Below are 24,582 nucleotides of genomic sequence, written 5' to 3'. Positions count from 1 at the left end.
GGTGCAAAGGAGGCTAACACAGTGTACTATTTTCAGCAAGCAAAATAAAATAGTAAAATCACAATTACAAGAAATATGAATTCAAACAGCATGTTGTTCAATAGACAGGCACCTTTGCAGTTTCCACCTTTTTAGGGGAATGACGTCATGTGTGGGGCCCCGCCCAATGCGTTTCTCCGTAACAAGCGTTGTCAGGGAAACCAAGGCTCAAAACTAAAGAGATGGTATCCCACAAAATACAAAGCTAACAAGGGCTTCTTCAATGCCTGCTCAAAGTCAAGCATTTTAGCCAGAGCAGCTCCCTCTTTTACTGCACCATCAACCTGTCTGCATCACATGGAGCAGATCTCCTGATGTCCTTCATGACACATCTCTGACACATGCAGCAGGGGAGTGTAATCTGTACAGCTTCTACTCTCTTTACACCGCCACCTCGCTTTCCACCTGGAAATCCTCTCTGATCCTGACACCCTAGTCACTCCCTCTCAGTTTCTGCTTCACCATGCATACCAGCAATACTTTTAGAATGCGTTTTGTGAACCTTGCTGCAATCTAATCCTACCAAAGCAGACCTCAAGGCACTGGCTCTTCGCAAAGAGGGGGCCCTCATAAAGACATGAACCTGACAAATCTTGATGCCAAAGTACTCTCTATGGAGAATAATGCCTCCTCTGTAGATGCACTTCTCATGTACCTGGAAGCAGCACAAAAAGACCAGCAAATGAGGCTCACCTCCCTATACTTTGAAGAAGTATAGTTGAAGACAAGGAACACTGCAATCTCCACAGTAATATATGGTCTTAAAACATTCCTTAAGCTGCTGCAGGCTTAGACCTAAAATCACAGTCACTGCAGTCCTCAGCCTTCTCCTAGACAAGTTATCTGCAACGGATATTGAATTAGACAGAGTCCACAGGTTCATGGTTCCCTAGAGCAGTGGTCCTCAACCCTGGCCTACAGGGCCCACTAACAGGCCAGATTTTAGGTATTACCTTGGGGAGATGCAGACTAGAGTACTGCAATCACTGAGCAGCAAATGATATCACCTGGGATGTATTTCAGTTAGCTTGCAAATCTGGCCTGTTAGTGGGCCCTGTAGGCCAGGGTTGAGGACCACTGTCCTAGAGAAGCCAATGCAAAATACGTTCTTTGTTGCATCTTCTTACACAGGCTCAAAGAGAAAATCCTAAAACAGGTATGATAAAAAAAAAGGCTAATTTTAATTTGAAGGAGAAAACACCCACATACTTGCAGATCTTTTCTACGTGCAACTTTCTGCTTAGGCCTATGAAACTCGCTGACAACACAAGTCTTTAACTCTCACTTGCAGAAGTAAGTAGAAAGTGTTGAACTAGGCCTGAAACCACCAGACTGCTACTGCTGCTTTTACTAACCTGCTCTCTGCTACTGTATACTGACTGATAATCTTGCCTGTGGAGTCAACCCTCTAATGTGCGGTTTGTAGGATACTCCCTTCAGTAGCACTTATGATAGTCAGATAACTAATCTGTGTTCAAAGGGGGGTTTTTATTTCTTTTGCACACAAGATGAGTAGGTTCTGCCACCGTCCCTGTGTAAAATGTGGAAGGGTTTTTTTTGGTGCCTCAAACCAAAGAAGATGGGACTTTATGGGCAAGTGGATGATAATACAAGTATGTGAATAAGGTATATGCAAAATGATGGTAGTAAGAAATTAAAACAGCAGTTTATTAACAACAAATACTATTTCCATGTATTGTTAAACAACGTATTGGTGAACAATGTGCTTGGGGGAAGACCCAAGTATGAAGGAAGTAAAAAGGTGGTGATTCAAAAAGAATCAGTGACAGTAGTGCAATAGTGACATATCATGAGGATTTTTTGGCTGTTTTCCAATTGGTGTTGAAGGGACACTTGTCCCCCAAAAAATCCCAGTTTGCTGACGCGTTTCGGCTCTATCATGGGCCTTTTTCAAAGCGTTAAGTCACTCCGTTCTTTAATCTATAGGAATAATATACAGGATTGTTTAGGTCCTTTTTGTATCGTCAAGTATGTTTGAATTCAAAATTAGAAAAGAGTTTTATACATACATGGGTGTAGCTACCAGTTTCTGCGCAGCGCTCCCCTATCCATGTTGCAATCACAGCGGGAATCGTGTTCTGCATATGGCCTAGGATGGTATTGGCAAGAAGGGGACTTGTTATAGTAGTGGGCATTAACACAGTATGTCAGAGGTATTTTAAAGGTGTGACCACTTACAGTTGTATAGGCTGAAGGGGTTAAAAGCTTCCTCCACGGTTCAGGGGGTAGGTTTTTTCTCCCTCTATCTTTGCCAGGTTCTTGGTCTATATTGCAATGTAGTATAAAGTATAAGGTGGTCTGTTTTTACCATGGTGACTGTATAAGGATACTGTGAATATATGATGACTATAATTCATGGATAGGGGAGCCCTGCGCAGAAACTGGTAGCTACACCCATGTATGTATAAAACTCTTTTCTAATTTTGAATTCAAACATACTTGACGATACAAAAAGGACCTAAACAATCCTGTATATTATTCCTATAGATTAAAGAACGGAGTGACTTAACGCTTTGAAAAAGGCCCATGATAGAGCCGAAACGCATCAGCCAACTGGGATTTTTTGGGGGACAAGTGTCCCTTCAACACCCATTGGAAAACAGCCAAAAAATCCTCATGATATGTCACTATTGCACTACTGTCACTGATTCTTTTTGAATCACCCCCTTTTTACTTCCTTCACACTTGAGTCTTCCCCCAAGCACATTGTTCACCAATACGTTGTTTAACAATACATGGAAATAGTATTTGTTGTTAATAAACTGCTGTTTTAATTTGTTACTACCATCATTTTGCATATACCTTATTCACATACTTGTATTATCATCCACTTGCCCATAAAGTCCCATCTTCTTTGGTTTGAGGCACCAAAAAAACCCTTCCACAACTAATCTGTGTTACTATTAGTGCATCTTCTGACATGATGCAGACTGTCCAGGCAAGTGGTTAACCATCTGAATGTTGAAAAAGGGGGGGTTTGGTGCCTCAAACCAGTAAAAAAGGGACTTTGTGGGCTATTACAACATGTTGATTTTAGAATTTTATTGAAAAGAAATTAATATACAATAATAATCATAAGGTGTGTGGGTTATAGACCCACAGGTGATAGTGAATCAGACATATGTCGCCAATGAAATATTTTCTATTGGCAGCACAATATTTTACTAATTATCCACCTACTATACCCACAGATATGGTGGAATAATTTCCTTGACAAAAGCATAATGCCGAAACGTGTAGGAATTCAAGATATCTCTCCCTACAGATCTCACGCCATCAGAAGCGTGAATAATAGAGAGACATACTGTCACCATATCACTATGTCACCCTCTTCTTTCTGATTCACTATCACCTATGGGTCTATAACCCACACACCTTATGATTATTATTGTATATTCATTTCTTTCCAATAAAAGTCTAAAATCAACATGTTGTAATAGCCCACAAAGTCCCTTTTTACTGGTTTGAAGCACCAAACCCCCCCTTTTTCAAATTCTTCCCAGGATGGAGGCTAAAACTTACTATCAAGGTCTTGGGAATCGCACACACATAGCAACCATCTGAATGTTATCTCCTTCAAATATTTCAATTTCTGTGGAGACCATTACAAATAGATATTGGGGCACCATGTTACCACCTTGAAAATACTTTTTTTACCATCTCCTGAACTTGTGGAAAGGAAAAGGATTAGATGGCTGCACACCCATATCATGCATACAAAAAGTCATTGAAAAAACATCAGTTAAACCAGGGCTTGACAAATTTTCCTGAAATCTAGGAGCCAGCTAAAAAAGTTAGGAGCCAGTTTTTTTTTTTTAAAACTAACAACCAAGCTTTATTTAATAAAACGGATACTAAATTTACACATAAATACGACTAGAACCCCACACTCCTCTAGCGCAATTGGATGAAAACAGACTGTCTCTTTCCATCCGATGCCATCTGATCCGATCCACGGGATGGATAGAAAAGAGAACCACCATCCGTCTGCTTTTGGAGGACAGGATCAGATGGCGGCAGATTACTGCTCCATAGAGGAGAATGAAGGGTCCGATCAGGTCTGCCTGAAAAACTGACAGGCGGACCTGATCAGACAGCCCGTGTGAAAGGGGCCTTCGGCTGTGGCATGGCGATGAGGAAAAAAAAAAAAAGATTATACATATATATATATATATATATATATATATATATATATATATATATATATATATATATATATATTATATTATTTTTTTTTTTTAATAATTGGAAAAAAATATATATTTTTTTATTTTTTTTTAATAATTAAAAAGAAAAAAATATTATTTAGTTTTTACATTTAAAAAATAAATTAAATTAATAATAAATAACCACACTCCCTGTCAAAGGTAACTAACTGGACAGGGAGATGGTAATGCATTGTGAACAATCAGGCAGTGTGGAAACAGTAATTACAACAGTCATTACTCCCGGCCACCACAAGAGGGCGCCAGTTCCCCATTGGAAGCCTCTCATCTCAAGTAGGCCGAAAAGCTGGGGCCTCAATTTTCGGACGGCCCGGAAGTCCGTGCACTCCGTGCGCGGAAGTCCGTGCAAAAATGACAGGACACCTTCTGCAGGGCACCCCAGGCGCCAGGTCGCTAATTCTAGTCGCAAATGCGACCTGGCGCCCGGGTTTTGTCGAGGCCTGAGTTAAACCATGGCACAATTGGCAAATCGGCAGGGAAGAAGGGAGGTTGATGCATTTCACACGTTAAAACGTGCTTTGACAAAACCATGCGATGGATACAAGTTGGATACAGCAGACCTAGAGAGTAATATCCTATCTATTCAGGACACTAAGCTAAAAGGGGTGGTTCACTATATGCAAAGGTATAGCCATAAGATGGGGCTGTGTCTTTGGGTTTGTCTAGTTCACAGAAACAGGAGATTTAACCAGACATTGAAAGCTATATTCTCTGTAAATATTCCATATCTTAAAAACAGAGACAGTATTTAGTTGTAAACAGCAAATTCCAATAAAACTGTATTGTACTTTAGAATAAATTTGATTGAATGTTAACAATGCTAACAATCTTGCTAGGCTGGATAAATAAATAATAAAAGGGCTAAAATATCTTCCTGGGGAAAGAAAATTATGTTAATTCCTCTCTGACAAAAAGCCAAGGCATCTATTTGTAATATCAGAAAGAAAGAGAAAGATGTAGAGTTGCAGTACTTCACTGTTAAAGTAGAACTATAGGCAAAACATTTTTTCATTTTGGATAGAGCAAGGGAGGGTTATAACCCCCCGTCACAGTTCTGTTCGTCATCTGTGTCCCATTAAGGAGATTTACCTTCACTTCCTGTCCCATAACCAAACAGGAATTAGGAGGAAATCATTGCAAATTAGGGGAATTCCTTGGGGAACCCCAGGTCACCAGAACTAGTATTCTCATTTGAAGATTTCCCCTTCATTATTCTTCTGGGGATAACCCAAAATTTGGGGTTTTCTGTTACAATGACAATGGTAAAAAGCAAAATTAGAGAGGGTGAATCTCCCTAACAGGGACACAGACAGCAATAAAAACTGACAGCTGTTTTAATCCATCTCCACCCTATCCAAAACTAAAAAAAGGTTTGCCTTTAGTTATACTTTATAAATACAAAAAAGACAATCAGCGCAGACAGGTGAAAAAATACAAATAAATAAAGAAATTCTAGCTGAACACCGACCCAGGATACACAGCAAATCCCAGACAGAATATAATGTAGAAAATGGTGCAGCGCAAATCGCATAAAAATCATAATAAAAGAATAAGAACTGTCTATAAGTCCATAAAATGTATAAAATATATAAAAAAGTCCCAGAAGATCATCAAAGGCCCAAAGATAAGGTGCTGGAAACAGTAGATCACACAGAAATCAATCAGGGATTTCCCTTCACCAAAAGGCTCACAAATGCGCTCACCTCAAGGTTTGACCCCTGTTTCTTTATTAAAGGTCCTATTAGTATACAGTTTACACTTAGAGGCCTCGTTTCTTTTTTTCATATATATCTTATGGAGTTTCTGCCTCAGTGACTAGGGATGATCGAACTTTTGAAAAGTTCGGTTCGACCAGGTACACCCGAATTTCCCAAACGTTTGGTTCGGATTCCAGAACCCCATTGAAATCAATGGGACCCGAACTTCTGGAATCAAAAAACACCATTTTGAAGCCCTAAAACCCAATAAATGCCCCTAAAAAGTGCCTAGGGTTCTGGGTCATGCCCCAGGGACTATGAATCAGGCAAAAAGAAAGTTCTTAAAAATTGTCATTTTTGATATACATATATGTATACCCCTAACCCAGAATCTGCATAGTGGGGTCACCCTGACATGGCAGAGTTCGTTCATCCTGACATGGCAGCTTCAGTTCACCCTTAACTACACTACGGTCACCCTGACATGGCAGAATTCGGTCACCCTGCCATGGCAGAGTCAGTTCACCCTAAACTACACTACGGTCACCCTGCCATTGCAGAGTCAGTTCATCCTAAACTACACTACGGTCACCCTGACATGGCAGAGTCAGTTCACCCTTAACTACACTACGGTCACCCTGACATGGCAGCGTCAGTTCACCCTTAACTACACTATGGTCACCCTGACACGGCAGAGTCAGGTCACCCTAAACTACACTACGGTCACCCTGACACGTAAAGCTATCCCTACAAAAACTAGATTTTTGAATCTAACTATAGTGGTATATAGTACCCTAACTACACTGCATATCCCTTTCCTCACACTAATAATTGCAAAATGACACTGGAGCAACACAAATGCTTCCACTCTCTTCCACAGCCCCTGTATTACAGTGCTAGAGTTTTGGCGGGGCTATGTTATATACTGGGGGGCGTATGGGGGGCGTATTCACTCCTCATTGGGCTCTGGACCCCGTAGTCACTCCAATCACATTTTACTGATGTTTCTGGGCCAATCATGGGCCTTTAAAGCCCAGTTCCTGTCCCATTGCATTTTGGGCGGTTCTGGTGGCCGAATTCCGAAATTTTACCGCAAAAAGTTCGGAATTCGGCCGAATTTCGAACACCCAATGTTCGGGTCGAACCGATGGTCGACCCGAACCGTTCGATCATCCCTATCAGTGACTAGCTGTTATCTGATAATATTGGATGAATCTGCATTACTGCGTTGTTTGACCTGCTGGTGAAACAGGGATCAAACCTTGAGGTGAGCGCATTTGTGTGCCTTTTGGTGAAGGGAAATCACTGATTGGATACTGTTTCCAGCACCTTATGCGGATCTTTGGGCCTTTGATGATCTTCAGGGACTTTTTTATATATTTTATACATTTTATGGACAGTTCTTATTCTTTTGTTATTATTTTTATGTGATTTGCGCTGCACCATTTTCTACATTATATTTAGTTATATTTTAACTGAACTAGCAAACAAGAAAAACAAAATTTAAACCACAGTAATGTGTATAATAATTATATAAAGTTATTAAAACCAATGACTACCTAGATGACCAAACTGGAATCTAAAAACTTTTTTTTTTTTTTTTTTAGTTAATAATCTATGCAATATTTTTCTGACAAAGAAAATCGAGCACAATAGAAATGGTGCGCTTGGGTTTAATGATAGATAAGAAGAGTCAATGGTGCCCACTTATACTTTTCAAAGATTAACAGCAGGAAATATGCTCCTTCATGCAACCAGCCATTATCCTCCTACCACAATATGAGGTATTCCTATCAGACATATTTTGTGTATACATTGTCATTGTTCAGACGGAAAAGAATTTGAAAAGTAGGCAAAAAAAATGAAAAGTGAGATTCCTAAAGAGGTTATAGCTATGGAACAATACAAAGAGGAATGAACAGGGCCAAGTGGTGTACAAGATTAGATGTCCTTGTAAACTAATGTACATTGTAAAAACAAAAGACACCTTAAAAGCCCATATATTAAAGTCCAAGTTCCTTTTTTTGACAAAAAATAAATAAAATTTAAAACACGTATATTGTTTGCAGGGTAAAAATATGTGTATTTATTATTTTTTTTTCACAAGAGCCTCCAGATTAGTGGATCACAGGTGCAAAGTTAGGCCTCTGCACAGTTTTCATGGCCAGTTTTCTAGGCCAAATCTCTATACGGGCTTTCTGTTATGGCACTTTTCCACTGCAAGTACCGGCTCGGCTCTACTCGGCCCTGCTTGGCCCGGTTTGCTTTTCCACTGCTGGTACCGCATGGTACGGTGTTGGAACGGTTCGGTACGGTATGGTTTGCTTTTCCACTAAAGTAGTACTAAAGTTAAGTGGGTGGGATAACAACGGGGTGGGTGGGATTCTCTGACCAATCAGTGGCTAGTAGTGACTGCATGCAAAGGATTGTGGGATATGGTACCGGGTATGGTACCTCTTGGAACCACAATCGAGGTGATACTGTTTTTGAGAGCCGTACCGTTCGGTTCCATGCAGTGAAAAAGCGCCGCCGTACCGTACCAAACCATTCCTACACTGTACCATGCGGTACCAGCAGTGGAAAAGCACAAAAGCGAGCCGAACCGTTCGGTTCCATGCAGTGGAAAAGCGCCAATAGAAAGCTGTAGGAAGTGTGAATGAACTACAAGGGCGTTCGTCAGCACCCTTTCAGTTCATTGAGAACTACAGGCTGTCTGCTGCATTGAAAGACGGGACTTGTAAGTTTATTCATTCATAGATCACTGTGAATGAATCACACAACTATGCAGTGATTTTAAAATGTGACTTCGGCTGTGGGAGAGAGGAATCCCAGTTGCTGCAGCTGTCTGAATACAACAGCTGGCAGGAGAGTTTCTTCCATTCATGCTGGAAGAATCCATTTAATCTATGTGTGTATTGCTAGCTCAAGTACCTAACAAATATAGAACATGTTTTGTCTTCATCTATTAATCATACAGTATAAGCAGAAATATATGTATTTATATACAGGAAAGGTATGTAAATAAAGAAAGTAACTACTGAGCAAGAAACTTTTGGGAGTGTGGTGACGCATTGGAATGGTATAGCAGTGCCAAATAGGCGTCTTTCTGTACCCAGCACCCAAAACACAGGACATGCAGTCCAAATTTTCTTTTCCAAGGATCCATTTGGGTTTTAAAATACAGGCATATTAACAGTCATGCCTAAGTGCATTATAAATCACTTTTTAGACCATATTTTTATGTTCTGGGTATGTTTAACTACCTTGAGTTAAACTGTAGGCGAAAAAGGGGAAACAATTAATTATGCATTTAATTATGCAATTAATAATGCAATAAAATACTTCTAAGTCTATACCAATGTTTACCCAATATTTACACATTTTATATAGCATTCAAAAAGAAAAATGTGTGAAGCTTGGGTAAAAGTTGTATAAATCTTGGAGAAAACAATAAAACCATAAAATTGTGTTACAAACTTTTACTTTTTTTTTTTTTACTAAATAAAATAAACACTGATAACCGGTCCTTTCAAATGTTTCATATAGTTGTAATTAACTATAAGATTCCTGTGTAGTTTAGCATTATGTCCAAATGACTATGGCGTTCACCTTGAGTAGGTAGATGAGGGTCGTCCCCGTAGCTGGTCTATTTCTAATTGCATGCGTTCAATTTCAGCCATTAGTTGCTCCTAGAGGAGAAATACAAAGTGTTTACTGCAGCTAATCAAATTTTGATAAAGACAGGTCAGACTCTTTACTAAGGAAACCAGTTGACATTAGACATGTTTAAAAAGACAACATTTACAAAAGGTTGTGAAGGTAATTAAAATACATCTGAACTAGATATTTAAAATTATCTTCCACATAGAGATGGCAAAAATCCTTAATATCACTATAACTATGACCCTGTTCATTTACATAATAGCATGCACAAATCTAGAACAATGTCTTATATTGGTTACAGATATTCATTACCTGCCAGACATACGTGTACAATGTGCCCATATTTTTTATGTAACAGTTTCTCCCTTTAAATGGGAGATTATGGGAGAATGGGTTATGTGAAAAGTTTATATGTTTTTAAAATATGTACAGTAAAGATACAAAGAAAAAAGTCAGGGATCACAACACAAAAGTTCAAGCAAAACATTCAGCAAGTGTTAACGGGAATTCTAAGAGCCGGTTCACACTGAGGCGACACGACTTCGGGGGGCGACCTGTGAAGCTGTGCACCGCGACTTCGGCGTGACTTGCAGGGACTTCACATAATGGAAGTCTATGCAAGTCGCTCCGAGGTCGCCCCAAAGTAGTACAGGACCCTTTTTCTAAGTCGGAGCGACTTGTGTCGCTCCTATTAGAATGGGTCCTGTACTGCTCAATGGACCGCGACCGACCGCGACTTGTCAGGCTGAAAAGTCGCGGCAGTGTAAATGGGCTCTAACGAAAATTAGTTGGTTACTACTTATCAATGTTTTTTCTTTGAACTAGAAATAAACACCTCATGGGAGGTACACATCATCCTTTCTCACAAAACCAAAAGTAATCTGTCAGGTAGGTGCATAGATCTCTTAAGCTGGCAATACATGACTCAAATATGCAGTTCTTCGTGGTCCAATCTGCACTTTTGTCAAACACCGTTCAGCCGATCAAACAGTGATTGCAATGAATCAGATGCAGTCAATGTTTGGGTATTCAGCTGCTGAATACAATAGCCGGCAATGGTGATGCCTTCATCCATGCTATTTAGTAGGCATGAAACAATTCATTTGAGAAATCTAGACATGGACAGTATCTCACAAAAGTGAGTACACCCCTCACATTTTTAAAATATTTTATTATATATTTTCATGTGACAACACTAAAGAAATGACAATTTACTACAATGTAAAGTAGTGAGTGTACAGCTTGTATAACAGTGTAAATTTGCTGTCCCCTCAAAATAACTCAACACACAGCAATTCATGTCTAAACCGCTGTCAACAAAAGTGAGTACACCCCTAAGTGGAGATGTCCAAATTGGGCCCAAAGTGTCAATATTTTGAGTGGCCAGCATTATTTTCCAGAACTGCCTTAAACCTCTTGGGCATGGAGTTCACCAGAACTTCACAGGTTGCCACTGGTGTCCTCTTCTACTCCTCCATGACGACAACATGGAGCTGGTGGATGTTAGAGACCTTGTGCTCCTCCACCTTCCATTTGAGGATGCCCCACAGATGCTCAATAGGGTTTAGGTGTGGAGACATGCTTGGCCAGTCCATCACCTTTACCCTCAGCTTCCTTAGCAAAGGCAGTGGTCATCCTGGAGGTGTGCTTGGGGTCATTATCATGTTGGAGTACTGCCCTGCGGCCCAGTCTCTGAAGAGAGGGGATCATGCTCTGCTTCAGTATGTCACAGTACATGTTGGCATTCATGGTTCCCTCAATAAACTGTCGCTCCCCAGTGCTGGACCATGACACTTCCACCACCATGCTTGATTGTAGGCAAGACACACTTGTCTTTGTACTCATCACCTGGTTGCCGCCACACACGCTTGACACCATCTGAAGCAAACAAGTTTAACTTGGTCTCATCAAACCACAGGACATGGTTCCAGTAATCCATGTCCTTAGTCTGCTTGTCTTGAGAATACTGTTTGCGGGCTTTCTTGTGCATCTTTAGAAGAGCTTCCTTCTGGGACGACAACCATGCAGACCAATTTGATGCAGTGTGCGGTGTATGGTCTGAGCACTGACAGGCTGACCCCCCACCCCTTCAACCTATGCAGCAATGCTGGAAGCACTCATACGTCTATTTACCAAAGACAACCTCTGGATATGATGCTGAGCACATGCACTCAACTTCTTTGGTCGACCATGGCGAGGCCTGTTCTGAGTGGAACCTGTCCTATTTAACCACTGTATGATCTTGGCCACCATGTTGCAGCTCAGTTTCAGGGTCTTGGCAATCTTCTTATAGCCTAGGCCATCTTTATGTAGAGTAACAATTCTTTTTTTCAGATCCTCAGGGAAGCAAAGTGTCATTTCTTCAGTGTTGTCATGTAGCACTGCCCCCTTGAGGACTCCTGGATATCACACCTTCGGGTTCCCCTGGGTTACCGTTAGCAACTGCAGCATGCACATTTTAACTCTTTTCTTCTTGGCTCAGTCAATAAACAGTCTAGGGGTTGTAATTGTTTTTGTGGTTTTATTTTAAATAGGGATAGGAGAAGGGAAGAGTGGAATACTCCAGAATGTAACTATTTACAAACAATGAGGACTGCTGTCTGTAGATGCAGCCAGGCTGCTGGTTTCCCTTGCGACTAGATGAGCTTTAAGATTAAGACTTGCTTGAGTAACTATCTTCAGGGTACTCGTCTAGCACTCCACCAGCTGACACCCATCCTCTGACTATGCTACTCCAGGGTGCCCCCCCTCTCTGGTCAGGCCCCTAGACACAATCTCCTGTACTCACGATACTGTTTTGCCAGGGTCTCCAGTGCCTCAATTCCTCCAGTCAGTTCTCCTGGACCTCTGGGTTCAGCTCCTTCCTTCTGATCCACAAGGCTAACCGCCCGCGACCACACACCAACAGCTACAGAAGAGGAGGTAGCCGCCTCCCTCCTTCCAGGACTCTGCTCACCAGCCAAAGACCCTGAGCATAGGTGCTCTGGCTTTTATACCACCCCCCAGAATGCACCGAGACAACCAGTCTGTGCCAATCACTGAGGCTGTATCAAAACTGTGTACCCATTGACCTGGTTTCCTCCACTGTTCAGTATGCCTCCCTATTGGACCAGTGTGAAACACTCCCTAGACCAGATGAATCACACAGAGAGCACCATGAGCAGGCCTAACTCACAGATCCTGCTCTCTGCTAAGCAGAAAGCAATAAAGGATTTGCCTGCTGCCCCTCTGATAGGCAGACAGAGCCAAAAACCATACTCTCTCTCTAGCACCTACCTAGGAGGGTGCTACAGTCACATGAAAAGATATAATAAAATATTTACAAAAATGTGAGGGGTGTATTCACTTTTGTGGGATACTGTATGGCTTAGCTTTACAAAATCCAAGAGCCTATTCTTTCACATTCAAAACTCTGATATCTGCCTTTTCTTGTGCAGTCATGCACTGCCCCACAGACATTAAATTAGCCTATCTCAGCCAGGGTGCTGCCCGGGTTCTTCAGAGGTACCTTGGCAAAATGCCTAAAAATTGCAAAGAAAAACATTTGAACCAAGCCTGCTAATTTTACACAGAGTCACAGGTTGTTACTACCATTACTTCTACAGCATATAGTACTGAACCCAGTGCTGGGCCAATAACTTGCGTCCTACCTGCTGATGACACGCACATAGTGTTTTTTGTTTCCCCTCCCCGGCTTATCCCCCAGTGCTTGAACAACTTTAGCTGCGTAATGCCCCGTACACACGCAGCGTTTTTTGGCCGACCGATCGGCCGTCTTTTGTCCAGTGTTGTTGTGTTGGTTGAAATGTGCTCTAGACTGCACACGAATTTTGTCGGCCAACGACAACCAACTGCAGAAGTGATGTCATGTTCTGGTCTACTTTTCGTGTGTTTTTTCTTCACTGAGCATGCCCAGTCTTGATCATCTGATTTTTGTCGGCCGAAATCTGTACTGACTGAGGAACAATCGGCCGTTCTGCTGACGGCCAACAAAAATTTTATAGCCTGCACACCAGATTTTGTTCGGCCGAAAAGTCGCAGTCGGGTTGTCGGAAGCATCATACTAACAAGCCGATAATCGGCCGATAATCGGCCGGCGGCTGAAAATTCACGGCCAACAATCGGTACGTGTGTACGGGCCTTAAGAGAGAAATTGAGGTAGAAAGGCTGCATAAGGGCTGCCTATGCTATGCGCTGCAAAGCTGAATTATAGCAGCTCCGCTCAGCACGGAACCTGGAAACTAGTGAGAGATCTTTCTAGTAGTAGTGTCTACTACAGCAATTTCCAGCTGTCAGAGGAATCAGCCAAGTATAGTATACGCATTGTTACACTGGTCCAAGCTGGACCGATGTAACATTGTAAAACGATTGCTACCTGGAATTTTTCTTTTTTTAAGTTCATTTAATTACATTATTTAACTTCTATACACAGCAGTGTTGTTACTGACTATGATAACCACTCTCCTACTTGTTCTTGATTTCAATATTGTTCCAACTGACATTGCCAGGTGTCACAAAGAAAGGTTGCTGGGGAAACCCGTTACAATTTTGCTATGAGGCTCCATGAATTGTAGGGTCACCAATGCAGTGCACCAGAACACATGGTGATTCTAAGTTTTGTTTCCTTAGAATCTAGCAATCTAAAGCCCCGTACACATGCACATATTGATGGCCAACCGATCGGCCGTCTTTTGTCCAGTGTTGTTTGTTGGTTGAAATGTGCACTAGACTTGCACTGGACTTTTGTTGGCCAACAAAAACCAACTTCAGAAGTGATGTCATGTGATGGTTGACTTTCCGTGTGTTTTTTCTTCTCTGAGCATGCCCGCTCTTGCTCATCTGATTTTTGTCGGCCGAAATCTGTACTGACAATCGGCCGTTCTTTGTTGGCCAACAAAAATTTTATAGCATGCACACCAGATTTTTTTCAGCCGAAAATTCGCAGTTGGTTGTCGGAAGCATCATACTAATAAGCCTACAATCGGCAGATCGGACGTTGGCCGACAATTTACGGCCAACAATCTGTGTACGGGGCTTTAGGCAGCAGAATGTCTCTCATATAAGGTAGTTTATTTGTTAAAGTAGTTCAGGTTCTACTCTCTTGATACATTAATTGATTAATTAATTGATTGATTAATTGATACATTCATTAAAAGGCATTATTAGCTTAGAGACTTTTACTGGAAAAAGCAACTGCATAATTCTCATTGCAATAATCAATAAACCAAACTGCATGTACTGATCATACAAGTCAATCTGTGTTGCATGCTGGGCAATTTTTCTCTTACCAAAAAAAAAAATCTCAGACTTCATGCTTCGTGTCAGTAAATGGGTGTTTACCGAATAGTCAAAAACCTGCAATCTTATACATATGTAAGTAATGTCATCACTGGAACACATTTAAGGCAACTTGTTTAGCTAAATGCTGTGCCTAAGTATTCTTTCATACGAACCTTGCTCAGAAGAAGCTCATCCTGAAGCTTTTTCATGTTAGCTATCTCTTCCGAGAGAGTGTTCTGACATAAAAGAAGCAAGCAAATGCAAGAAAAGAGAAATTGTTTAGATGCAAGCTTGAGAGAGAAAGATCAGATGAGGAGACAATAATGTCTCAGGAAATCTAAGTGAAATGTTAGATGGCTACAAGTCAGCAGCAACCAGTAAAGAAACCAGTAAAAGGCTATGAAATTTACTGCATCATTGTTACGTTTAAATAGTAAGCATTCTGAAAAAAAAAAATCAGGTTATTAATACCTTATAGCTGGTAACGGTTGGTAGTTGTCTGGCTGTCTAGTGACCCTTTGGCTTTCAAGAGGCCTTACACAAGTAGCATTTTGTTAAAAAATTATTTGTTGGGTTTTCAAATGATTAGTAGGGTCAACCCAACGTTTGTTTACAACCGTTGTGACGATAATATTAGAAGGAGAAGGATGGAGATTTTTCTTCAATAGAAAAAATTCTAACAGTGAATGTGGTTTTAATTTGGGAAAATCACACATATTGTAATTAATTAAGCCCCGGAAGATTTTACCCCCTTCCTGACCAGGGGGTATATTGCGATTCGGCACTGCGTGACTTTAACGGACAATTGCGCGGTCGTGCGCCGCTGTACCCAAACGAATTTGACGTCCTTTTTTCCCCACAAACAGAGCTTTCTTTTGGTGGTATTTGATCACCTGTGCGATTTTTTGATCATGCGCTATAAACAAAAAAAGAGCGACAATTTTGCAAAAATAACAATATTTTTCACATTTTTTTATATGAAATTCCCCCCCAAAAAAATGTAAAAATCAAAATTTTTTTTAATTTTTGGACAATTTGTTTTCTGCTACCTATGTTTGGTAAAAAAAAAATCACAATAAGCGTATTTTGATTGGTTTGCGCAAAAGTTATTGCGTTTACTAACTAAGGGAAAGATTTTTGTAATTTTTGTTGTTTTTTTTAAAGCGTAATGGCGGCGATCTGCGATTTATTTTGCGGTACTGCGACATTGCGGCGGACAGATGGGACCCTTGACTGACATTTATGACACTTTTGGGGGTACCAGTGACATTACTGCAGTAATCAGTGCTATACATATGCACTGTTACTGTAAAAATGACGCTGGGAGGGAAGGGGTTAACTTTATTGGAGAGGGAGGGGTTAAGTGTGTCCCTAGGGGCGTGTTTCTAACTGTCAATGGATGTGGCTAGTGGTGTAATAGCACAGATCAACGGTCCTACATAGCAGGACCGAGTGATCTGTGTTTTTACACAGGGGAGAATGACAGGCGGCTTTGTTTACACTAGCCGCCTGCCTTTCTCCCTGTCTACCCGACGATCGCGAGTGACCGGCGGACATCAGGTCCGCCGGTCACACGCGTCGGCTTCGTCGGGTACGAGCGGGGACGGGAGTGCGCCTCCGGGAGTGCTCGCCCCCTATTCGCTCCCAGGCTAGTCACGTACCTGTACGTCACTTTGCCTGGGAGGGGCTGACCGTCGCCGTATATAGGTCGGGCAGCGGTCGGCAAGTGGTTAAACCGGTTTCCTCTTCTGGACCACCCCATGCAGATATATTGCAGCAGGGTGGCCCCCCCTGCACGAAAGCACGTACCTGTATGTGATTTCCAGCACTGGGCCTGGGGCGTGACGTTCCCAGTCGATCTGCTCCCATTGTGATTGGACACAACGGGAGCCAATCAGCGGGCCTAGTGGACCCGATGTTCACCAGGACCCCGCGATTGTTCTCAGGAGAGGCAGAACGGCGGTCTGCCTATGTAAACAAGGCAGACCGCAGTTCAGTGAGAGGGAAAGATGGAGATCTTGTGTTTCTGCTAAGCATGAACACGGAGCTTTGTCTTCCCCCTGTTAAAGCATCCCCCACACAGTTAGATAGCACTCCCTAGGAGCACATTTAACCCTTTGATCGCCCCTGATGTTAACCTCTTCCCTGCCAGTGTCAATAATACAGTGACAGTGCATTTTTTAGCACTGATCACTGTAATATTGTCACTGGTCTCCAAAAAGTGTAACTTAGTGTTGAATTTGTCTTCCGTAATGTCGCAGTCTCGCTTAAAAACGCTGATCGCTGCCATTACTAGTAAAAACAATGAATAAAAAAAAGATTCCATAAATATATCCCATAATTTGTAGACGCTATAACCAATCAATATACGCTTATTGGGATTTTTTTTACCAAAAAACATGTAGCAGAATATATATTGGCCTAAATTTATGATTAAATTCATTTTTTTTACATTTTTTGTATTAGGTATGTTTCATAGCATTAAGTAAAAAATATTGTTTTTTTTTCTTTAATTGCCTGTCTTTTTTTTGTTTATAGCGCAAAAAATCAAAACCACAGAAGTGATCAAATACCACCAAAAGAAACCTCAATTTGTGGGAAAAAAGGACATTAATATTATTTGGGTACAGCGTCGCACGACTGCACAATTGTCAGTTAAAATAACGCAGTGCCATATTACAAAAAATGGCCTGGTCATGAAGGGTGGTAAACTTTCCGGGGCTGAAGAGGATAATTTAGCTGGGATTCCATTCAAATAGCAGGTCTAGACAAAATTGTAAAGGCTTTCGAACTACATTAGTTGACTCAGCCCTGCGTTCACGTTGGTACAGCTTTGAAATCGTGCTACTTCTGCACGATTTCAGAGCCGCACATTCACGCGATTTGCGCTGTCGATTTCATTGTGGCTTGCGATTTCATTTAACAGAATTGGTAAAATTAGTACAGGAACCTTTTTCATAATAACTGCGACATGAGTCACGGCAGATGTACGCTTCTATTTCCGGCAATGAGGTTTGACTTGTCATGCAATTTTGAACTGTCAAATTGCATGATAAGTCACACCAGTGTTAATGGGGGCCCCATAATAACAAAATAGAATGTCGTTACAAAAGGTTTTTTTATGACCGTCACACACCTGTAACAAGTATAGAGATCAGGTGTTCTGACTACACTGTGCCTTCACTTGCTGCATTCTTGTTCAATGTAATTTTATTAACTTGAAACAGTCAGCATTTTTATACCAGATCAGATCTTTAATTTGTGTAGATTTAAAAAAAATGCTAATACTCTAGTTGCATTGGAAAAATAAAATGAACATGTCGCCCGTCATAGAGGTAAGCGGGCGGCACAGCGGGGGCTCGTTCTAAGGTAAGTATTTCATAATGAGCTAGTATGTGATGCAATGCATACTAGGTCATTATGTGTTTCTCTTTCAGGGTAAAAAAAATAAATAAATCGGGTTTACAACCTCTTTAACTTAAAAAAATAATTTCATGATATACGAAGAAATACTGCCATTAAAGTTATATTTAGCAGAACTATTTGTCGAGAGTTGGTCTCTAAGAAGCTAACACACTTGTCTGCTTTGTCACTCAGAAATCGAATTGTCAAGGTTATGTGTAAGATGTTCTGGCATAGAAAACAAACAATTTTGGCAATGATCAGTCACTCAGTTGACCAGACACTTACCTTCTCTTCCAGGGCACCCATTCTCTCCTTAAGATGCAGCTGCAACCTCTCATTTGATTCAGACAGGAGTTTATCGACTGTCTCTGACAGGCGTTTGTTGTGCTCATCATTCATTCTTTCTCTTTGACGAGCCTACAGAAGACAGCAAGTGTTCAACAGGCACAAGTGAAAGACTTAAAAAGATTATGACTCCTAATAGACAATCTAAATGGGAACTGTCCTCTTAAAGTAGTACTCCAGCCCAGTGGTGTATTTAGGTTTTCTGCTGCCCTAGGCCTGACTAAACTTGGGCAACCCCTAATTTAAATATGACCCACCCCTTCCTGTAAAGACCACACCCCTTTCTGTTTTATGACCCCCGGTTTTTCATCTGTAAACCACAACCACAGACTATCAGTGCCCATCAGTGCAGCCTCATCAGTTCCCATAAGTTCAGCCTCATCAGTGCCCATGCGGTCTGTCCGAATGTCCTCACCACTATTATCATACCCACAGGTAGTAGTGTGACCGCTTTATGGGGGTGCCAGACTGATTTGCCTCCTGGACCCTGCCCTCCAGCCCAATTCACCCCATAAGACTGGCACTATACTTAAAGTGTAGCGTAAGCCGGTGGGGACCTTTTTCGTGCAGGAGCCTGGAGAAGGCGGTTTTTTTTTTAATTTTCTTTCGGGGTGCTGCTTTTTTGCTGCCCCCCTGCAAAGTGCCGCCCTAGGCCTGGGCCTTGTTGGCCTAGGCCAAGATACAGCACTGCTCCAGCCAAAACTTGATTTCTAAAGGATAGAGGGATTGTTATGCCTGTCTGTGACTCCGCTACAGAAATGACCTCATGTTTTGTCCTGGTTGTTGCTGTCATCAGTTTAGAAATCTCCTGATGAAGATTTAATGACAACTGTTCAAAGCTAAAATTCCTCCAACTGGAGAGATTTCTTCTCACCTACCATTGTGCCTCCGGGACACAAGAGAAGTCTCACAACAGTACCATGAGAAACAAAAAATATCTGAAAGGAGTTCTAAATATTTCCCATCCTATCGAAGACTAGAATTTCTTTGGACTAGAATGAATTGGTTGAAAGCAAACCTGTTGTCTGTACATAGGGAAATAAGCCATTTTGTCTGATGAAACTGGGCGGCACAGTGGTGTAGTGGTTAGTGCTTTCACCTAGCAGCAAGAGGGTCGCTGGTTCGAATCCCAACCACGACACTACCTGCCTGGAGTTTGCATGTTCTCCCTGTGCCTGCATGGGTTTCCTCAGGTTTCCTCCCACACTCCAAAGACATGCTGGTAGGTTAATTAGATCCTGTATAAAATTGGCCTTACTATGTGTATGTATGAATATGAGTTAGGGACCTTAGATTGTACGCTCCTTGAGGGCAGGGACTGATGTGAATGTGCAATGTATATGTAAAGCGCTGCGTAAAATTGACAGCGCTATATAAGTACCTGAAATAATAATAATAATGAAACAAAGGGACTATAGACATAGATGCTGATAAGAGCACTGCCCAACCTTTCACCAGGGCAACTATTGGGACTAAACAGTAATTTTTTCTAGAGGAAGACATATGGATTATATTGCCGCCTACAAAAGCAATTGAGCACTTGCCAGCAAAAAAAATAAAAAATACAGTGACCAGGCCCATTACTAGACCTTCCCACTCCTTGGAGGATAAGTATTTTCTTTCTACTGAGAAAAAAAAAGAAGTTAGCCATTTTTCTTTCTTTTTTAAGATCAACTTTTTCCTTACTGATTATTTCTTCACTCACTACTTGAGCTGATCTATATATGGAGCTATCCGGATTAGTGTATGCTCTTTTAGCTGTCCATATTAATGTATCCCCTGCAATAGCTTTGGAGGCTGTACCTGGACTCTGTTGGACTGCACAATTGTGGGGTTAGTCTGGAATGTGGCCGTCAGGCACCGGGCTTCACACGAGCATACTTTGTTACATAGCCGGAGAGTAGCTTCTGGATCTTGAACCCTGGCACAGAATCTGGTGTGACCTAGTCTCTGGAAACTGTTTTATGAGAAAGCTGTGTGGACTGAGCACTGGGAGCTACTTCACTGTTATGAGTATTTGGCTTTACTACTGTTCTATTTTCTATCAGTTTGCCACAGAAAGGGTTAATGCTGAGGGACTGCACACTGACAATAGGTTAAGGGAGTGTCACTCATGTGATATTCACACTTTTTTCCTACCATTCCAGGTAAGGTATAATTTTCCTCCTCCTGCTTGTCGTTGCAAGTGACACAGGTATCTTCCTTGGTTGATTTTGGCTATCTGCCTACAGTGGCTTGGTCACCAAAGGCTGTCCGGACATCCCCCACTACTATGAGCCAATTTGTGAGTACCTAAAGTTTAGCATTATACCCTAAGCTACGTTAACACTGTCTTACAGTGACACATGGGTAATGTATTCATCTGGTTCAAGATCCACTAAAAGCTTTCCTCTGCTGTCTGCAGTGTACCCACTTAAAGGCCTGACAATGCCATTCTGGAATGCCGTTCAATGCTTGAGTCCCCAGAGTCTTTCATAGCACTGTTAGAAGTGGCTCTCTCCTCAAGTTTTCTGGTGGGAGTATTTCACGCAGTTATGCAGGATTTCAGGTTTCAAAGTGCAACTCTATTACTGACTCTGACCACAGAGGCCATAAACTTACTTTTATGCCTTCCAATGCCTGTGGCCTTAGTGTCTTTTGATTCTTCTGTTGCTGAAGCTCTGTCTAATAGGGAGTCTTAGAAATCCTTGGTAAATTATATTGTCTCTGAGGAGCCTCAGGCAACTACTACTATTCTCAGGCTTTAAGAAATGAGTTTGGCTCTCGTTGACGGAGTGCCCTCCACTTTAAAATTGGAAGAGCAACCCACAACTTCTACCAGTGCTGCTACCCGTCTAGATCTCTTATGGGTCCCAAGACTACTAAAATCGTTCTGATGACCCACTAGCCCGATATTTTCTTTGACGGGACTGGATCACCCTGGATAAGTTCTGCACTGTTTTGAAATCGCTTACTAAAAAGTGGGCTTTACAACTACCTTTTTTAATAAAGCACTGAATATCCCTGTACAGGATGTGCCTCATTTAAGGATCCCAAAGGTAAACATTTGGAGAATTTTCTAAAACCTGTTTTCACTTGCTGGTCCTGCCATGCAAACGCGCCAGCTCTAGTTTTGGGAAACTTCATATGCTCTCGCCTTGCATGTTTCTACAGTGACACATTTTTTATGATGTTTCATGTGTTTTTTATATTTATTTTTGTATGTTATTTCTAACTTGTATGTTTACAATAAATTTATATACTTTTACATTCGTGCATATACTTTTACTATTTTGATGGTCAATTGCCATTAAAATCCCGCCCCCAGGGGAATTTCTCTTTTTCCACTATTTTATTTAGGTCTTCTTGTAAGGTTTCCACATTTTGCGCAGAAGTTAATGCTCTGCTTAACTTTGTATCATCCCCAAATATTGAGATTGAGCTATTTATCCCATCCTCTATATCGTTTGTGAATAAATTAAACAGAATTAGTCCCAGGACAGATCTTTGGGGGACCCCACTTACCACACCAGACCATTCCGAGTATTCACTATTCATCTACCCACCCTTGGGACCCACCTTTGTAGCCAGTTTTCGATCCAGGTACTCACCCTATGGTCCACGCCAACACACCTCAGTTTTTAGAGTAAACGTTTGTGGGAAACTGTATCAAATGCCTTTGCAAAATCCAGATACACCACATCCACTGGCCTTCCTTCATCTAGATGGCAGTTCACTTCCTCATAGAATGTTAATTCTTCCAGTCGGGCTCTGGCTTCTTGTCTGCTCTGAAAGCTACACCCCAGCCTTTGGAGCAGACAGGGCCTGCGGCTTGGCATGATTATGTTATCCTGCATTCCACTCGCTCCTGGAGTGGGGGTGAAGCTGCAGGGGTCCTCCGGGCCAGTTCTGGCTGCTTGACAGGCTAGGTTCACACTAGTCTCCTTGGTAAAATGCAGCATTTTACTGTGCAGGCCAGTGCTTTGGCATCGCACTGCTTGTTGTTTGTTTTCAACTTTATTTGAGCTTACATTTTTGTTCAAGCTACTGCACTGCTGCATGGATAATTGCACTACTGTATGGTAACATGATGTGCCATCCAGTGCAGGGCAAAAAAAACACTCATTGTCCCGATGGGTGGAAATTTACTTGTTCAATATGTTCATTCTTATGCCAAAAGTTTGTAAAAGTTTTCTTGTTATTTGTCTGTATGAACAAAAATTTTTTTATCTCTCAATAAAAATCTTTTTGGAAAAAAAAAAAAAAAAAAAAAACAGAACCATAGAAGAGTGATGGCAGAAAAAAGACCAAGTGGTCCAATGAGTCTGCTCAATTTTTTTTAACCACTTCCTGCCAACATTACGCGGATATGTGGCCCAGAAGTGGGTCTTTATTTGTGAGGCCAAATATCTGTGTACCTCTCTTTGTGCTGGGCGCACTCCCTGCACAGAGATCAGGCTCTCCATGAGAGCCCCAAATTGTATACTGATCACTGTGATAGCCTCTAATTGTCTATCACAGTGATCAACGCCCCTCGGTTTACTTTCTCTTCTGAATTGAGAGAAAGATACATTGCATCTTCCTTTCCTTGCAGGAGAGGAAGATGTGAAAAAATAATGGTGTAAAAAAAAACAAGACAATAAAAAAATTAGATAATAAAGAAAAATATCTAGATCAAGGTTTGATCTAAGTCTGTGCCAGGGTTATCGTTCATCAGGTTCAGTATATTTTGGGTAGGATCTAAAAAAAAAAGATTTTTTAAAATTAGTATAAGTGTCAATTAAAGGGTTTATTTACTAAAGCTAGAGAGTGCAAAATGAGTCACAATTCTGCATAGAATCCAATCAGCTTTCAGGTTTTTTTTCGCCAAAGCTTAATTGAACAAGCGGACATTATTAGCGGATTGGTTTCTATGCAGAAATGTGACTCATTTTGCACTCTCTAGCTTTAGTAAATAAACCCCTAAATAACTACTCATTGAATGCGGATTGTTTTTTTCTATTTTTTCCAATTTTTTGTGCATGTTTTTGGAGTATTTTTGACAAGTGGACTGAATTATTATATATTTTGGGTAGTCACGGGTTTGGTTATCACTATTGATTTGTATAGTACACCTACAGTGCCTTACTTTATAATTTTTTTTGCACTTAGTTTAATGTGATTTACATTTAAAGGGGCAGCAGTTGGTGATTATTATTTTGGGCTGGCATCTTCAACAGGTTGTATCACAGTTTTTGTTTTATCCAGCTGTATTTACATTCAAGTGAAACTTATATAACGCCAATATGTCAGAAAAAAAAAAAAGAAATTAAAAACAGAATCACTGAGTTGTAAAAAAGGATCACCCCCTTGTGTCAGTACCACCTTTTGCTTTAGTTACAGTCTTTTGTCTGTTGGGATATGTCTCTATTAACTTTGCACATCTAGACTTTGCAATATTTGCCCATTCTTCAGTTAAGATTAAGTTCAGTTAAATTAGATGGTGACCGTTTGTGGACTGCAGTCTTCAAGTCATTCCACAGATTTTCCATGGGGTTTAGGCCATGCAAGGACATTCACCTTTTTCTCCTTCAACCACTGTGTGGTCATTTTTGGGGTGTGCTTTGGGTCATTGTCAACCTTCTTCCCATTGACAACTTTCTGGCAGAGCGCAGCAGATTTTCCTCAAACATTTAACAGTATTTTGCCCCATCCATTTTTACTTCTATCCTGACAAGTGCTCATTCCCTGCCGCAGGTAGACACCCCCATAACAGTACATTACCACCTCCATGCCTTACTGTAGGAATGGTGTTTTTTGAATAATGAGCTCTATTGGATTTGCACCAGACATATCTTTTGGTATTGAGGACAAATAATTCAATTTTAGTCTCATCTGACCATAACACCTTTTTTCATGTGGCTTTAGAATCTTCAGGGTGCATTTTG

General features: G+C 41.2%; 1 protein-coding gene across 4 annotated transcripts in view; it reads right to left on the bottom strand.

Annotated features, from left to right (window-relative positions):
* PPFIA3 (PTPRF interacting protein alpha 3) overlaps nucleotides 1–24,582 on the bottom strand; it is a 417,083-nt gene that overhangs the window by 194,643 nt on the left and 197,858 nt on the right. For all 4 annotated transcript variants that reach the window (XM_082273791.1, XM_082273792.1, XM_082273794.1 and 1 more), the window contains exons 10-12: nucleotides 18,617–18,748; nucleotides 15,100–15,162; nucleotides 9,593–9,672 (exon numbers count right to left, since the gene is read on the bottom strand). In XM_082273791.1, coding sequence (XP_082129917.1) covers nucleotides 9,593–9,672; nucleotides 15,100–15,162; nucleotides 18,617–18,748 — 275 coding nt within the window. The remainder of the gene's footprint in view (nucleotides 1–9,592; nucleotides 9,673–15,099; nucleotides 15,163–18,616; nucleotides 18,749–24,582) is intronic.

The sequence above is a fragment of the Pelophylax lessonae genome, assembly GCF_965119305.1.
Source record: "Pelophylax lessonae genome assembly, chromosome: 12".
Taxonomy (NCBI): Eukaryota; Metazoa; Chordata; class Amphibia; order Anura; family Ranidae; genus Pelophylax; species Pelophylax lessonae.
Note: the sequence above shows the minus strand (reverse complement) of the source record. Positions and strands in the feature narration are given on the sequence as shown.